The sequence below is a fragment of the Anguilla rostrata genome, chromosome 7 (assembly GCF_018555375.3).
Source record: "Anguilla rostrata isolate EN2019 chromosome 7, ASM1855537v3, whole genome shotgun sequence".
Lineage (NCBI taxonomy): Eukaryota > Metazoa > Chordata > Actinopteri > Anguilliformes > Anguillidae > Anguilla > Anguilla rostrata.
In genome coordinates, this window is record NC_057939.1 from 8252841 (window position 1) to 8271277 (window position 18437).

General features: G+C 42.1%; 1 protein-coding gene and 2 long non-coding RNA genes across 4 annotated transcripts; 2 read left to right on the forward strand and 1 right to left on the reverse strand.

Annotated features, from left to right (window-relative positions):
* Nucleotides 1–2037: 2037 nt before the first annotated feature.
* On the reverse strand, nt 2038–11501 carry rbm17 (RNA binding motif protein 17). 2 transcript variants are annotated; one of them, XM_064342627.1, is made up of 13 exons: nt 11364–11501; nt 10221–10348; nt 9768–9884; nt 9152–9318; nt 8752–8861; nt 8429–8485; nt 7850–7994; nt 7102–7253; nt 5956–6021; nt 5206–5282; nt 4742–4840; nt 4363–4435; nt 2038–2615 (listed from the first exon to the last, which is right to left on the reverse strand). In XM_064342627.1, exons 1-13 carry the CDS (start codon nt 11392–11394, stop codon nt 2512–2514), a joined length of 1326 nt encoding a protein of 441 aa, XP_064198697.1. In that variant the 5' UTR covers nt 11395–11501; the 3' UTR covers nt 2038–2511. The 2 variants fall into 2 exon arrangements, with proteins under 2 accessions (XP_064198697.1, XP_064198698.1); XM_064342628.1 differs by having other exon boundaries at nt 10221–10371; nt 11393–11409.
* A 420-nt stretch (nt 11502–11921) lies between these two features.
* LOC135258919 (uncharacterized) lies at nt 11922–13726 on the forward strand. Its single transcript, XR_010331134.1, has 2 exons — nt 11922–12257; nt 13503–13726. It is a non-coding gene; the product is annotated as an uncharacterized LOC135258919 (long non-coding RNA).
* A 288-nt stretch (nt 13727–14014) lies between these two features.
* Nucleotides 14015–17594, forward strand: LOC135258918 (uncharacterized). The gene is made up of 2 exons (XR_010331133.1): nt 14015–15595; nt 15693–17594. It is a non-coding gene; the product is annotated as an uncharacterized LOC135258918 (long non-coding RNA).
* Nucleotides 17595–18437: the final 843 nt, after the last annotated feature.

Genomic DNA, 18437 nt, shown 5'->3' on the forward strand with positions numbered 1-18437 from the left:
AATTCATCCGTCCAGATTTTCACAAGCTTCATCATCATCGCCTCGCTCTTCGCACCCACTCACCATCCTCTGTCTTTTGCTTTCACACACACACTGCAGCAAACACATTATTGCACACAAAGCACCAAAGATGGTCTGGCGGACAATGAGAAACAGTAATTAGGCTTCAAAACGTCCATCCTATTAGACTGGGTTTCTACTAGGTGTAATACGATAAATTGCATGTTAAGAAGACAACCCATGAACCACATAAATACTCATTGTGTTGAATTAAGATGATGAGGTAATGGGGGAGAGTTAGAACAATTGCATTAATGGTCTCATGGGGGGAAAATGTAGTTAATTTTGCAGTTATATTTCTCAAAACCATTGAGTTGGCATTGTTGTTCTAGTGACTACTCTGCCAATTAAGCACTTACCAACTTCATATGCTGTTCTGGTCCAAAATGTTCCAACAGAAACACAAAACATGGTGTTGGGGGGTAGTAGGTGGCCCCTGCATATCAAACAAGCTGATAATATCATCACATGACTATTCAGAGCTGAGTATGGGTGGGCTGTTGTTCAAATAAACCTGTTTGTGCCGGGACCCAGCTTAAGTGTGACATTCTTCTTCAAACGTGTGCAAATGCGTCCGCTCGTCCAAAAACAACCCCCACCCCACCCTGGCCCTGTCCGGTGAGGAGCAAGCAGTGGCTTTGTTTTCATCCCACCCTGTTTACAGAAAGGATTCCGCTCAACGGCACACACGGCTGCCTCCAAGAAGGACTGATCACTTCCTGAGCATGTGCGGGGCTCGTGGGCACGTGTTTACCAACACACCCCCCCCTCCACCCACCCCCCACACACACACATTCATCAGGAGCCCCCTTAACCTCTGAGATTCACTGTCTAGTGTTTTCCTCCTGTCACCTCCACTCTTACATAAGAGAGGGAAACCAACATAATAACATGTACTGTACATGATGTGATAAGCAGCAGGGGAGCCTGTGCAGCAGCAATAAACACCCTATGGAACAGTCTTGGGATGGACAGCTGTCCGCACGCTCAGGACAGGTGTCCGGTTTCCCCACACTGTAACCAGAGTGACGGGCCCTGGGCCAGAAAGAAAGAGGTCAGGGGCTACCAGAGGCCACAGGATCGGGCTGCCGCTTAGCTCTGAAACAGCATGTGCGTACAGTTAAATGCTAGGGCAATGCAATTCACTGCACTTCAACTTTATGGCAGTGACACAATGTTGCCATGGTAGCACCCTCCTTCTTCTGAGCCAGGTCTCAGAAACAAAGCACCTGGTGCATTTTGAGAGCAATTATTACACCATGTTATGATCTGAGTCTCAAATACATTTTTTGCATGCATTTGTTTTGGTAAAAATCAGTGAAGCAAATAATTGATACTCATCTTGGCGTAACTTCTCTATGATGTCCTTACTGAATTTTGCCCTTAAATTTCAAATAGTAAGCTACCCAGGATCTGCATTTAAACCTTTTTCATGCGCAACAAAAATTGCACAGTTGGTTTTCTTAATGGTAAACAGGCAGGTTGAGAGAAACACAAATCAGTGTCTGCTTTCACAGAGCATTACTTGGTTACGGATCCATCTTTCTCTCCCTCCCTTTCCTGGTCTCTCACTCTTCCTCTCCCCCAGTGAATAAGCTCATTTTCCCAATATTACTGGTCCCATTCAGAATTAACCCCCCTCCTGAGACTTCTGCCGTAATACCCTCAATACTACATGCTTGCGTAATCATCGTTACGACGCCGCCTGGAGACGCTCCCATTGTATTCTCACTGCCACTGACCCATTAGCCTGTCCTCTGTGTATTTTAAGATTGCCCTTATTCTCCTGGGTTGGTCCTCATTATATCAGATGTATGGAATACAGGTTGTGTTATGTAGTCTGCAAAAAAAAAAAAAAAACTTTGCCGACTTTCCAAAAACTATGATCAACTGTCATTTAGCCAAGTAAGCAAAGAAGTCAGAAAAATGTATAGTACAAAAATCTCTGAAGATAACAAAGTAAACAGTAGTAATATGTTAAAAAAGTAAACCAACATTATTTATTGTTAGAGTTACATGTACATGCTAAGGTCTTAAAACAATAGTGCAAATAATGCATCATAGACAAACAGTTCAGTATTCACAAAGTTTTATACAGGGGAAGACAGGCAAACTGTGGAATGTTCAATTCAAGTGTTATGGCATGCAACCACAAACTACTGCTGAAATTGCCATTTAAAAAAAAAAAACTGACCATGTTATTCTCAAATGACTGTACAACACACTCAGTGCAAATTCCAAGAACAGCGCATCCTCTCCCCGAATCACAAACTGTCATTTTGACCAGAAGACATAACAAATACATGTTGATAGTGATGTTCGTGTACAGCTGAGCGTCGACTGCTGATCTTCCCGGTCTAGAAATACATCAGAGGCAGACGGAATTGTCTCCGTGCTCCCGAAACGCCCCGGCCCAATGAGGCGTGATCACGCTGCTGACCCGTGCCTCCCTCACACCTGTTCCCCCAAGTCCAACACCCGGAACCTGTCCAGGTTATAGAAGCAGGCCTTCACCACCCGTCCTCCGAAGTATCTTCCATTTAAGTCCACGACAGCTGCAACGAAAAACAGAGCAGACCGTTTTAAATTATTGCACATAATCTACAAGTTTGAAATCTGGCCAGTACAAATGTTGTTCATTAACCAAAAGTAAAAAAAAAACAAATCAGATATTCTTGGAAAAATGCAGAAGTTCCTCATTAAATAGAAAACAAAAATGACGTAAGCAAGTTCTGCGCTTGAAATATGGCGTCAACACCCCTTACGGTTCATTCGCAGGGCATCCGTAAATCTACAGAGGAAGCAAACGGCTCCCGCCGAAGCAGCTGCTTGCCTTAATACAGTAAGCATGTCACTGAGCAAAGAGATACATCATCATCATCATCATCAATCAATTTATACCACCTGCAAAAAATCACGGGGTGAGAAGGTTATGGACAGGGTACGAAACCAGAAACCGCATTCCAAGGAATAAAGAATATCAATTCTGAAAAAAAATGGGTGTATTTGAACTTCGTGCTCTAAATTATGAACATTTCTAGAGTACAGAACTACTTCCGTTCCCACTGCATTTGTATCTCAAATTTGTGTTCTGCTCTGTCACTAAATTTGCCTCTGGTTTTGTGCTGCTACAGGGCGGTAGGTTGGATGAGAACAGCCGAGCGCCCATCACTTCCCGCCCAGAGAAGCAGTCAAGTGATTGCGCTGTCTACCAAAAAGCCGGCTGGGTGACGTCCGCGCGCCCGGCAGCGAGCTCTCTCAGCGGAGCGCCGAAACCCCTGCGGACCGCCACCTGCGCGCGCGGCAACAGTCCCGGCCCGCGCCACGGCGCTCGCGTTATCGGCGCCCGTCCGAGCGTCCCCCAGACGCCATTCCGACGGAACGACCTCGATTCTCATTTCAGCGCTCGCGCTGAGACACAACACCGCTCTGTTCGCGGCGGGCGGCTTCACAATGAAACCATCTCACTCCGCTGTGATTAGCCAGGCTGCTCGCACTGTACACATTACTTGTGCATAACAGTAAGACAGAAGCAATTAAACCGGTTTGCTAGCTTAGTTAAGTTAGCTAGCTACTAAAGCTAAGAACTATCTGGAAAAATTAAGTAATGTACCTGCAGCGAGACAGCTAGTCAGCTCAGCTATTTAGCTGCTTCCAAAAGCTGGGTCGCTGGTTTCCAGCATCTGCCAAAAGGCTCTTGGACCTCTCTTTCTAAATGCATCCTTGAATACAGCCGTAAAAAAAATAAAAAATAAGAATCAGACATAGGACTTTTTTGTCCTTGACACAACCCTCTTCAAAATAATCTGTCCCAGAGGGATATAGCATAAGAGAGGGAAACTGGGTGGGCGAGGGATTCTCAGGTGAGAAGACTGGTGATGTAACACCTGTGGGAACACGGCGCACCTGGTTCTCCGCTGCCTGACCTGGGACCATTCTACTCGACAGCATAACAGCAAATCGAGGCCAGCAATTTAAAAAATAAAAAACCGAAAATCATCAACGAGAGTACACGTTTTAACAGTGCTGTAGGCTCTTGTAGAACAGGTTAACGTCCACAATAAACCTGTACTGGTGTGACCCTGCTCAGGTTTATGAACACTGTTACAAATTATGAGGTACCAAGGTAAAAGTAACCACTACAAAGAGGGCTAAGATCTTGAAAGGTCTTGAAAGTGCTCTCAAACCCAAGAAAGCAATTTATTTTTCCCCTCACTTCAGGGAGTGAAAAGTCAGGGTCAGAGAGATTTTTTTTATTTTTATTGCTTGGCATTTGCTGTGACCGTTAGAGGTCCTACTTACCTTTTATGGCCGACTCCACCCTCTCAAACTCCAGGAATATCCTGACAGCCTCTTCGTCTATGACACCGGAGATCTGTGGGGGTCAGCGAAGAGACACAATTCTGTCCATCATCCAAGCTTCACAAGAAAATAGGGGGCCGCTCTCGGAACTGTGAATACTTTATCTGGCGCTTCTTCGACTCGCTACAGCAGAATGTAAATTCAGAATGAGCCCTTAAACTTCCCAACACCAATGCCAATATCTTGACACACGCTAGCTTACTGGCCTCTGGACTGATGCACAACCGGTTTTGCAGATCTCATTTCAAGAAACACGATCCTTTACAGTAGCACAGCAGAGCAGGCACTCCGCAATACAATACTGCAGTGGTGTTCTCACCTCAAAAATCACACACTTGATCACTTTTCCATATTTCTCACACTCCTCTTTGGTCTCTGCCTCCAAGTCCTCATCCACCTCTCCTCTCCCCACCATGTTCTAAAAAAAATGACATGGCATGACCTGGAATTTAACGCCTCAAATCTCAAAAATACAGGTCCGTTAGAATGAATGGGTTTAACGACATTAAAGAGGCAAGTGGCAAGTTTAAGAGGAAAAATAAAACGTGCAAAGGCACTGACTCTTTACAAATAAAGTTTGCACATTTAACAGTATTAAACTCCATAAATGCTAAAATCGGTCACTGAAGACCTCGAGTTTGGCACAGGGCTAAAGATTTACACATGCAAACGTGGTATGATTTGCATATAGCTTTACCAATTAAAAAAGAGGAAAAACTTCACAAAGGGGGTAAATTTATCAGGGTTTCCAAAGTTTCCCGAACGGCTCAAAGTTCCTCTCACCCGCAGTAGCACCACTTTGGTGGGGCATTTGAGGATCTCGGTCAGCGGATTGGCGTCCGACTTCTTCGTAGCGTCCGCTAGCGGGGGGAAAAAAAAAAAACGAGGAGAGACGTGGTCCGTTTTTACAGTGGGACATACGGACGTGCGATACGCAGCAGCGCAGTTAATGTCCTTTATTCTTGGGAAGGTTGAACCACCGTAGTGGACGGCTGCATGGCCGCTGCAGGCGTCTGATTGACAACAGGAGCTACCGCTGCAGGATGAGGCAGGTGACACCCTCCCTGTCTGAGTGACGTGATGGCTAATCCTGCAGTGGTCTGTGGGACTCCCGTCCATGATTGTGCCGAGGAGATGTCCTTAGTTGTGGTTTAGTGTGGTTACAGTTATTTAGGATGCACTACCTTGGAGCCAGATAGGCCCTGGCGTTTAGTAATGATTCCTTCTGTCAATGAAAATCACAAAACTCTCGGAAACTATCAGAATTGGTATTCGAATTTTATAGTTTTATACAATAGAATAAAAAATTTTCACCAGGCCAAAAATAAAACTAGTCTGGTTTCTAGTTCAAAATAAAATAATGACTATCGTGACTATGTATCAAAATGCGTGTGTGCTTTACTGGTTTTCTAGAATTTTACAAGAATAATGGATAATTTGGGCTCAACAAATGAGTCTATATGGTGAACAGAAATATCAACAGAACCACAAGGTACAGCAGACAAGGGAAACGTGAAGTATGAAGACTCGAACCTGTAGCCCCTGAGCTCCAGCTGGGCATTTCACCCGCAGGTGAAACGGTCTGGCTGGATCCCGTAGCTGAGGGACGAACACACAAACACACACGGAAGCCAGCGTCACCACGGTTACGCCACAGCAACATAGCACACATACACGTGCAACACACAGGAGGCAGTGGCAGCACAACCGAACCTCAGCAGCGACAACCAGGATCAACCACAGACACGGCGCAGTGGCAGATTCTGAAGGGTACACTTAGCACTGACGCTATCATGGGATGGCAAAGGCTCAGTTTCCACAGCAGCTACCAGGACAACCTGAAGCACAAACCTTCCTCAATGGCAAATTGGGGCAGGGCTTGTCTTCAGGAGGCATCACTGTCTACAGGAGCAGAATTGGGAGGATAAAATCCACCTCTATTGTATTGGGGGAGACTAGACCTGACCTGTGGAAACTCGTGAGGAAATCTGCCCTAAAGCTGGAAACTGAGCTAATCACACAATGGCACACAAATCCTGAAAGTAAAGGCTGGAACAAGTCAAAACTCCGACCCAACATGTAACTGAAGACAAACCAAACCCTCAGAATATACAAAGGCGTCTGAGAGGAACCAAATTGTTCTGGGTATTTATTATTTAGCAGGCGGGTCAAAGGTATGAATCTCGTTCCAGCCTTAGATATTAAAATAACATTCATATACAAATGAAAGATGCTCAAAAAATAATTTTCTATAGGCCCGGTGACAAATATTAAGAACTAGAAACAAACAAGGCTTATTGTAGGCCATGGTTGTTGATTTGTTGACACATATGTCCTAACAAATGTGTGGTTTCTATTGCAAATAGGTTACTGACAGACAGGTTACTGCCCATGAGCAAGAGGTTTACAATTTATTTTCCTCTGGTAAATTTAAAGGTGGCCAAGACGTGTTTGTGTATGTGTGTGTACATTTAAGTGAGAACATAAATATGGGTACACGTACATGTGCGTACTTGAAGGTAGGTGTACCAGCGGGAGTGCCTGTGTTGCCAGTCTATGAGTAAATGCACGCGCGCCCACCGGTACAAGCACACACACACACACACACACACACAATTGCGTGTGTGAATAGTACGGGTGTGTCTACGGAGGTGCGTGTGCGTGCGTGGGAGGCCGTACTCTTGTCGACGACGTCGCCCACGATGATCTTGCCGCCCCTCTTGCTGGTCTTCTCCACGGACAGCGCGGTGCTTAGGCCCTGCTCGTGCTTCCCCAGGCCCTGGCCTTCCCTAAACCCGTACTTCTGCATGATCTTATGGGCCACTGTGCCACTGGGGGGGGGGAGAGGAAAACGCACTGCTGATCCACCGGTACAAAACACTGTAATCGTCTCACTTCACAATTGGCCTGCTCACTACTGGCCTGCTAACCACTAATATCACTGTACAGATTCAAGAGTGTTCCGTATTCTGTCACCATCCCCGCAGCAATTCAAAATGACCGTCATTAGTCTGCAAAGTGCCATTGACTTCTCCTTCTACCCGTATGAAACCAACTTCCTGTTTCCTGTACCTGGGCCAAAGTCAAAAACAATTCTTATTTCCTCATGAGAGATGCACCTTTGTCTAAGAAATTATGACGTTGCCATTATTGTATATTAATGATTAATACCATGGGCATCTCAATTCTACACAATCATTACACATCAAGGTTAAAACACATACAATCAAACCACCACTATTAGTAAAAGAGAAGTAAAAATTATTATACAGCGATCTCTTGATTAATGGTCACGTGTTTGATGCATATTCAGTCATTGTTTCATCTGTGATTTAAAACAAGTGAAACCGGGTGGATATCAGTGTTGCACCCCCAATGTTTGTTGCCCAAACTGTGGAAATTTAAACAGTGGCACATTGAGACACACCCCATGTTGGCGAGGAAGGAGTTGGCGGGCCCAGGAGGGGATCTGGGGCGCTCCGAATCCTCGTACATGGGGGGTGGGATGGCGGCTTTCGACGAGGGGGCACGCGGCTGTCCCTCATCATCAAACTGGTATGCTGCATTCAACACTGACAGGAAAAGGGTCATTACATTGATACATGGCGTATGGCATTCAGCTACCCTAGGAAAATACGCCTTATTTTCCCACATACGTAGCACAACAGCACTTCCTAGTGGTCAAACTCTCACACTGCAATTCCACTGAACTTTCAGGAAACTTGTGTGAAAGTTTGTACAACGTGCCAATTTGCTTTTTGCAAAATTGTGGTTGTCTGCTCACGTGCAAAATTAGCCAATAATCCACAGAAAACTCCAAAAATCTAACTAATCATCAATTGATGCTTGAGAAACAGTGAAAGTGTGGAGTGAAGCTCAGAGGAATAGGCCATTTCAAATCATTCTAATGTTATGGGCTGACTCCAGTTCTCCAAATCACAAGAGTGGAAGTAACACCAAACAGACGACACCTGCATTATCAGCCTGACTACAAATCTGCGCTTACGCTCTCTGTCCTTTTCCACCAGCGATGTGGGAGGGGCAATGGCAGCTCCGCCCAAAACTGAGAGCGAGAGAGAGAGAGGGAGAAACAGTCTTAGTCTCATAGCCAGCAATGTACCATTATAAAACACATCGTTTATCTGAATATCTCAACGTCCATTTTAGCATTCCCTCCTCATTGCATGCACACACTGAACAGGGAGCTATTTTAAAGAAATATATTATACAGTAATATAGCATAAACGGTCGGTGGACTCAAAAGACATCAACGCCACCATCAGCATCAGCTTCAGACGTTGAGTTTTGGTCAGATAAATTAGCGCTCACTCCTTTTCTTCCTCTCTTTCTCATAATCCTCCTCTTCGTCGGACTCCCCGTCGGCTGGAAAGTGGGAGAATCCACTGGGGGCTCCGCCCTCGTGACGCTCCTTCCGTTTCCTGGATGCAGAGAACACAGGTCACGCGTGTAAGAACATGCCTCATGCGTGTGTGCTGTACGCACAGAACACTGGGAGGCAGTGTGGTATGATGCTCAGGGAACCGGGCTCGTAACCTAAAGGTCACAGGTTTGCTTCCTAGGTAGGACAGTGGTTGTTGTACACTTTTGCTGAATTACTTCAGTACATATCCAGCCATATAAATGGATGTAAAAATGTAAGAGTGTCTGCAATGTAATGTACTGTAACACTCTCGGGGGGGGGGGGGGGGGGGGGGGTGAAGACTCATACTTCTCTCTTTCCTCAATCTCCTTCTGTCTCTCCTGCTCTCGCTGTCTCTGCCTCTCTTCTCTGTGGCGTTTCACCACCTTCTCATAGTCATTGGGGAACATCGGGTCATACTCGTCCGCCAGGGGTATCAGTACATCCCCCGAAGAGAACCCTGTAGGAACCGGATCCTGAGAGTAACGGGCCAGGGACCAGTCACAGTCAGCTCAACTCGTTCCACAACAGACACATGCATCCAAATTTTTACTTTCTTAAAAGGAATCCACTCAAGAAAATGAAACATGATCAACAACAATATCACGAGGTGTAACAACTACAGATAAACTGGCAGCTGCATGCTGACATGACATGTACATGCAACAGCCTCCCCTCAATTTTGTTCAAACATGAAAAAAAAACCACAGCAGTCTGCCTATTTACTGAGAAGACGCAACGTTGACGAGAAACCTTTCGGCCTAAATGCTGCTGCTTAGTCTTGAGAAATTGCTAAAACTGGCAATTTATTCAGTTAAAAGTAACACAGCGCTAGGTTCCTCCAGATGGCGTGGTACGCACGGCCCACAAGGCAATGGGAAAGAAAACAGAGGCTGATCTGAGAGACGTGGCTGACAGCCCTAACCTTGAGACCAGCAGCCACGTGCGGGGGCGTGTCCGAAATCTGTCTGTCCTCACCGGATCCGCCCCTCTTCAGGTCAATCACCGGGGCCAAGACTGTGGTCTGTTTCGAACGCTGAGTCTGGGGGAACACACATTTACACTTCTCAGAAACAAGAGCAAAAGAATGAAATTACAGATGCTAACAGGGTAAATATTGTTCAGACAATTAGAAAAAAGATGGTTCAGACAGTAACTCCCCTTTACAAAAATGTATTGAACCACAACAAACCCAGTGTTCAGATAATATCACACTCATGTTTTTCATGTATATTGTTTCACGTATATTTCGTACAATTTCAACGATTACTGATTAACAACACCATGGCGCCAGTCTTCTCACATTCGCTGAGTTCCCTTTAACACGTGTCCCCCCGTCCAGAAGCCAAGTGCTTATATGTTACACAAGAAGAGATACCTTTGCCTGAGTGAGGGCAGCCTTCTTCACCTGCAGCTGGGACTGCAGGAGCTTGAAGTTTTTGGACCAGCCTTCAGTCTTGGTATCACTGGTCTCCACGCCCAAGTCATCATAAAGGGACATGATCACTGGAATTTATACCGGAAGTTACCTAACAAAACACATAGAAAACAAGATGCTATCTTAAGTTAGCAAGCCAATTTAATACATCTAGTTACTAGTTAACTAAAAACACAATGGCTAAATATCAGGTTTATTCTAGTCTAATGCCCAATATTTAATAATAAATGTAGCCTATATATTACTCAAAGATATTAATCTCATATCTAGAGTAGCTTTATGTATAGGCTGAGAAATTTTCAACCATGTGAACACCTGAGCAGTCAAATTTCAGTAGGTATCCTCCAGGTGTCGCTGTACGCATTCTGAATTCAACGATCGTTCAATTAGCAGATACTTAAATTGTTCAGTAAAAGACTGCAAAACATCCCATTAACGATAAGTATGGAATGGAGTGAAACATGGATGCACAAAAACGCCCAGACCGACGAGAAAGTAAAAAGAACACCCAACTGGTACATTCAATGCTCGTGATTTCTTTTCCAACTTGACTATAGACCACAGAATAAAAATTATAGCGGACCGGCTCTCAAAGACACAAAAACAATGAAATGACGCATCCTACGTTTTTAATTGACATTAGTTGACATTTTAATGCTGCAGCATTGCCTACTGCACTACACGTGATAGGTGTCAACGAAAGTAAACATTGTGCCGTTTTTCTAATGTGCCTGCTTAAATGGTCACATAAATGTTAAGTAAGACAATTACTGCATTAAATAGAATTATTTATTTGACTGGTGCCTTGAAACAGAGGCTCCGTGTAGCTATCGATGCCCGGTGGTGGTTGAAACAAATGACATGACAATCGCCCAGTAATTTTCTCTGTCATTTTCTAGCTGTATGTGTCCCAAGCCGTTTCATAATCAATGAAACAAATGAAAAAGATGGGGCATAGTGTACCTAACTGGCTTAATTACTACGCACTCATTGATAAGCAAGCTGGCGGGAAACATCAAACCTTTTTGTTCCATGAAGCAAATGTATTACTTAGGACAAAATACAGATTTATGACTAACTCACCTGATTGAATACTGAAATCTGCAATAAACATTCATTTGCAATCGCATCTATTATTGCCGTAAGTATGCACAATACCAGACAACAGCATGATACGAGTATGATACACATCTATGGTGGTAAGATACCAGCACGATGGTGAACAAGAGGAGCTTTGGCTCATAAGCACGCCATTATTTTCTCTGCTGCCATCGTGCGTTGGACATCCGGACCACTGGCGCAGAAAATGTAGGTGATGGAGCATAGGCATACACAGAGCCGTATGTCTGCCTAAAATAAATAAATTAGATAAAATATCGATTTAAAAAAATAGACTTGAAGCTGAATTGAATTAATCTTTTGTTTTAAAGGTTTCAGCTGAATCTGGAATTTGCATAGTAATTGCTGCTGCTTTTTATCGCGCAAAAGCACTCAAATTTTCTCATCCACCATGTAGCCTATGGCAGTGTTCAAATGATCGTTAAAACTCCATAACAAGCAAATAGTAAACATTGTGCTCCACAAACGATGCAGTGCCTCCACCTTCAAGAGCTAGAGCTAGACTAACGCAGGTGGACATAGGGTGCTAAAATAACCCCGTGACATGCTTAAATCTAATATTTTTAGCTAGCTACAGGCATTTTGTTAACGTTTCAGCCCTTGATGGTATATTGTGGCGCCGTTGTTTACTCCTCCGATGGGCGTGGTTTTCAGAGTATGACGCTGTCTCTATAGTGAAAGAGAAAGTGAGTACAGGTGTAGCTTTTATGTTCCTTCTGACAGCGCGGTCTTAAGCTCTGTCTGACTGCCTCGAAACTACAGGAATGGACAGACTCAGACTGAGTAGTCGTGTATCCAGTTTAATTTGGCTCCTCCCTCTTTTAACGAACTTTAATAATGATATTGTGTCTGCGATCGGTAAGTAGGACATTCACCTTTTTAAAAAAGCCAGTTAACCTGTTCTTACATTCTTGGTATCGATACTTTGGAACACAATAGCTATGTTAATGATGTTAATGAGTCTTGTTGCATGTTTGCATTTCGTTAAAACAAATTAAGCCGTCTTTACACAGAAATCAGACCCGGCTCTGCTCCACCTATTCCCCGGGTTTGATGCTCTGTGTAAAGACGGCTCTAGTTAACTTTATTATTCATGACAGGCTATATCGCTATAATGATAGGCCATATCGTTAATTCAGCCTGTATCGTGAGATATGAGTAATCATTTACGCCTTGGTTGCCCTTTTTCTGCCTGTGGCTGATGTATGAAAAATGTTTGCACGGTGAAGCGCTCATTGATCTAGCAGTTGAGTCAAATCAAATTAATTTGGACTTAATTTGGTTATTTATACACATGCAGTCGTTGTGCGTGTGAAGAGTGTTGTATTATCTATAGGTAATAAGTTTTTCGAAAAATCACAAGTAAGCTCTTATTGACATACTACTAGTGTTAAATTATGAGTGGGGATATACTTTTATACTGGAGTGCTGGCAAGCCGTTTTAGCTTTAATTCTAACTAGTGAGAGTGCAAATACTTGATATCAGAAATTCAATTGTAACTAGTTATAATGTGTATTTCTGATATCAGAAATTCGATTTTAACTAGTCAGATTGAAAACGTTTTTCTCATTCATTTCAATGGGAGTTGGAATTTGACCTAGTTAAAATGCCAATTTCTGATATCATAAAATCAATTACTGATATTAACAATATAATTTCAACTAGTTAAAATACCTATTTCTGATATCAAGAATTCCAATTTTAACTAGATAAAACTGGAATTCTTGATATCAATAATATAATTTTAACTATAGTTATAATTAGAATGTCCAATTTTAACTAGTTAAAATACAATTCTCGATAACAAGAATTCCTATTTTATATAGTTAAAATGTAATTCTTGATATCAAAAATGAAAGGTCCCATTGAAATGAATGGGGAAAACGCTTGAATTATAACTAGTCACAATTGAATTTCTGATATCAAGAATTTGCATTCTAACTAGTTAGAATTGTATTTGCGATATCCTCTAGAAATGAATTAAAGCTAAAATGGCTTGCCATAGTGCTGCTCAATAGCTGTAGTAATTAATGTATGGCGAGGTTCAGGTTAAGGAAAGGAAATGGTTTCTGAAATGTGACATGGTTCCTCTCTTGCTACAGAAGGGTGCCCACTTCTCCCTCTCAAAAGCAAAACAAAGCCTTTCCAACCAATGCAGAGCTACCCACAGGGTCACACGTTCTTCTATGCCTGCATTGACGGTTATGTGAGGAAAGCTGGGACTTCTCCCATGACTCGGTGTCTGAAAATATCTGGAAACCATGGAAGCAATCTGCAGTGGGATAATATCAACGGGGACACTTCATTAGTATGCATACGTAAGCCATCCTTGCTCTCATAGACATATATGCTGTGTTTGCCACATAGTTGTGGCATGTGTGTACAGGTGTTGTACACACATAGCTGCTTGTATTCACGTAGACAAACACATTTTATTTTGAAATGGTACTTGTAAAGTTGAAGCTATAGTATTACATGTGCGATTACTTCAGTCTGGTATCGTTAATGACTTGATAGGCCATAGGTGATGTTTCAAGTTTATGAGAACTGAATTTGTGATGTGTAATGAACTGGTTTTCTACAGTGTTGATACAACGTAACAATCCCATTGATGACTGAAAGTAAGTCTGCACTTATGCATTTCAAATGTGCAGTTTTTTTGTGCACTTATGTAAACATTTTTAGTTGGTCAACCAAGATTCTAATAATTGCTTCAGTGTTCCATGAAAGAAATTGTGAGGACTGGTCTATTGTAAGTTCATGGTGCTGATGGTATTAGTTGTGAGATTTTTTTTCTGATATTCATATCTAGCTGATCCAAAGAGAAAGAAGACAGCTGAAGGTAAATTGCTTCATTGAAATCTTTATTAAATCTGATTCTTTGGCCTAAACATCACTCAATGGCCTTATATAACTCTGTCTCCATGATCCCCACATCGCACTGTCTAAGTATATATATGTCCTACACATCACACCGTTTCAAATGTGTTCTACACATAAGGCTCCTGTGGGGTTTAAAAGGGTGAATCACTGCCAGTCTCCCCTCACATGACACAATCACATGCAAAAACATTTAACAATCTGCTCAGCCAAGCACTATCATTTTTTATGGGGTTTTTCTCGGTGTGCCAACTTTTATTGCAAGCAGCAGTGTGTACCAAGTACAAACGTATATGTTATGAAGCTCAACCTCTCATCCACCATTTTCTCAGATGAGGTGTTATTCTGTCTAGCAAAGATTTGGTTGGTAAAGGGTATGCTATCACATTAAAATTTTTCAATGGAATTCCTCTTTAAAGCTTCTACAGAACTGTATGGTGAGTTTTTGATACTGTTATAATAATAGTTATATAATAAACTATTATGTAATAAACAATTAACTAATAACTATTTTATAGCCATGTTGGCAGAAAATGTTTATTAGTTAATAATAGTTTATGTAATAGTTATATAATAAACTATTACATAATAAACTATTATTAACTAATAACTACTTTATAGCCATGTTGGCAGAATACGTTTATAACAAAGTTTTCTTGCATTGTTTTTTAAGAATTTTACAAAAATGAAATGTATATGATGTATTATATATCGGAAGAGGTTTTATAAATAATATCATTATTAAATAAAATAGAAAATACTGTGACAATGTAGTTTAAATAAGGTTTTCAAACAGGTAGTTAAATCAGTGGTGTTAAAACTCCGGCCTGGGGCCCGTCTGTGTATGCTGGTTTTTGTTCCAACCACCAATTGCAATCCCAGAATTTTATCAAGTTGTTAATTTTTCTTACTTATGTGCTTTTGATGTTTGGAGGGATTATTTACCCTCTTAGGCCATAGCATGTCAGAAATGCTAGTCACAGGGGCGATCAAATTAACAATGCCTCACATAGCAAACACCTTTGGCCACTGTTTTATTTTTATTTTACGGTCAATGTATCAAAGTGTGGTTTTGTTTTCTGTCCATTGGCCAATTAATACCAACCAATAAAGGACAAGGGATATCAGAGCCTGCATGAGTACTGCATTAGACAGATTTGGCTTTGGGTTTGCAGAGTTGCACGATTATTTTATTTCATATTTGTCCTTCCTTGCATTGTAAATAGCTCATCTTTGCCATCTGTTTTAACTCTTGCAGGAAACAGCATACAAAAGACAGAGACAGATGCGATACATAACAACACCATACCCATTGGTAAGCTGAAGCAACATGATCGTGCTCAGCTGACTTAATTGCTAAGCAGAGAGAAGTGTTTCCAATGGCATGCCCTGCTTCTCTTGTGGTCTGTCAGGTTTGGGCAGCGGTGTCGGAGTGATCCTTCTCATCGCTGTAACTGTGGGAGGAGGCCTGATGCTACAAAGGCAATGGTAAGAAATGTTGCGGAGTGCAATGAGGTGGAAGCCATGAGATGCCGATGCAGGGCTGCAGCCAATGTCTGCACACCTTACCAAAGAAACTGTCCGTTCGTTTTGGTCCTACAGCTACCATTGAAGTTATTGTATGGCTATTTTCTAAAATGTTTTTTTTTTTTTAATCATCCCATTGGCCATTCCTACACCTCTCAGTTTGGTGGCTGTTATCTTAAGATGAATGCCACCATATACATGGAATTTATGATTATTATTATTATTATTATTATTATTATTATTATCTCTTGCTCTCTCTTTCTCTCACACACACGCACAGCTTCAGTGGATGGAGGTCTAGAGATTTGCCAGTACCAGAAACGGAACATGTGCCTCTGCATCCCCCAGAAATACACCAGCCTCAGCAAGAACAAAACAGGTCTAGCACAGTATGACCATGGAAGACAAAAAGAGACCCATTAAACCCTACCGAAGTCTACCATCAAAATACAACCGCAGGAGATAAATGGAATGGATTGATCCACTGTGGCAGATATTGAATAAAATGGAACACACTGCATTCATGACAGTTAGAGACTGGAGATAAAATGTTGGGAACTGTAGGAAAGCTTTAGAAATGATCAGAAACATGAAGAGAGTGGATTCATAGCACACATCAATGTGGAGAATGTACGTTTTTTTTATACTGCACTTTATATTATGTCTTTGTTCTTACCTCAAACACGTTTTAAATTTGTAAATATGAATTTTATCCTGAATTCTCCAAGGTGAACGACAGGCACTGATAAAATCCATGGGGCCTGATTTACAAAACCTTTTAGCACACGCACTGATTGGCTATGGTATCTGTTCTGCACCAATCATTGGTTGTGTTATTGGTTTTGCACTTGCTCTTTTTTAAATCAGCCCCACGGTGTCTTGCACCTACTCTTTGTATGAAGCATGTGTGGCGTACAGGTGATTTGCCTCAGTGCCTCAGTGGACGTCTTCCTTGGCTCTGGGCACCTGCCCGGAGCTCTAGCCCAAGTTTGCTGAGCACCCCCCCCTGGCCCAGAGCTCCAGCCCTAGACCAGCTGGATCAGCTGGGCACCCCCGCCTCCTGCCACTGTTGATTCAGCTGTAGCACCCCGTCTGACCCTGCCACCCATTGGTGTTCCTGCCCATCTCTCTATGTGACCGGAGTAGCCTTTGCTTGGACTTAATTAATACTAGATTTGCTGTTTATGTATTATAATTTATCTGTTTTCATGTAAGCCATATCCATAACAAACCGGTGCCTGCCCGCAGCAGATGGGTTCCCCCTCTGAGTCCGGTTCTGCTCAAGGTTTCTTCCTGTTATCAGTCAGGGAGTTTTTCCTTGCCACTGTTGCCCTAGGCTTACTTTTTGGGGGCCGGTTATCTGTAAAGCTGCTTTGTGACAAAGCTCCTTTGTTAAAAGCGCTATACAAGTAAAAATAGATTGAAATTGATTGATTGATTGATTGGTTGATTGATTGATTGATTGATTGACAGACAAGACTGGTCTGAATGTAAAGTAGGACAGAGTGTAGCACAGTGGGTAAGGAACTGGGCTTGTAACCGAAAGGTTGCAGGTTCGATTCCCGGGAAGGACACTGCCGTTGTAGTAAGGTACTTAACCGAAATTGTTTCAGTATATATCCAGCTGTATAAATGGATACAATGTAAAAATGTATAAATGGATACAATGTAAAAATGCTATATAAAAGTTGTGTAAGTCGCTCTGCTAAATGCCTGTAATGTAAAATGAGCTTTTAAAAGATAATTGATAACTTTTTTCAATAAATGAAATTATTTATTTAAATGTGTTTTATGCTTACTCTGTTTCCTTTCTAATATTACATTTTGTCTAAAGATCTGAAAGCATTCAGTTTGACATATATGCAGTAACAGGGGAAATCAGGAATGGGGGCAAATACTTTTTCATGGCACATGTGTAGTGTTTTTTTTTTTTTTTGTATTACCTCCAGTGTTTTACATGCATTATAAGAAAGAATCCTAATTAAATGCCCTCAAAACAAAGTGTGCATTATCCAACAAAAAACTGTTTGTTTAGAACACAGAAAAATCAGCAAACAGGAGTTGTTGAAATAAGAAATCCTTTTTACACTTTGATGAAGCTGACATTTATTCCGGATCTCATTAAGAAGACGCCACTCTCTGCGTTGCCAGATATGCTATCGTTTCTGCAACGTGTAACAGTATGAACAAGTTTCAGGAACTACCTCCGCTATATTTTATGGGTTTTTACCAATGCATCTTTGCGTGTTATACTGATAACTGTATTATAGTTGAGCCAACAGGGAGCAAAGATTGAAATACCAGTCTAGGGCACTGTAATAATAACACTGCTCAAAGGAAACAGCTTCAGAAATATTTGGCATTAAGGAGTGTCTAATGTACATTTACATTTGTTCTGCTTCCTCATTTCAAAGCTTTCTGAGGTATGTATCAAATGTCTATACTGCCCTATTATGTTATACTCTACTTGACACTGCAGAGCAGGATGCAAATGATTATTTTCTGGTTAAAGTGACCCTCTGACTGGTCAGAGGCCTGTACACAGAAATAACCGCATGAAATTATTTTAACGTATGCTATCATGGTCCAGTAACTTGGGTAAGACCTGGTCTATATTCAGGAAAGAGAAA

Excerpts from the sequence above, each read along its gene's own strand:
- rbm17 (XM_064342627.1), bottom strand. The coding sequence starts at position 11,394 with ATGTTTATTGCAGATTTCAGTATTCAATCAG. Across the intron at positions 10,349-11,363 it reads AGATTTCAGTATTCAATCAG|TGATCATGTCCCTTTATGAT; the intron begins GTGAGTTAGTCA and ends TATAAATTCCAG. Across the intron at positions 4,436-4,741 it reads TCAAGTGTGTGATTTTTGAG|ATCTCCGGTGTCATAGACGA; the intron begins GTGAGAACACCA and ends TGACCCCCACAG.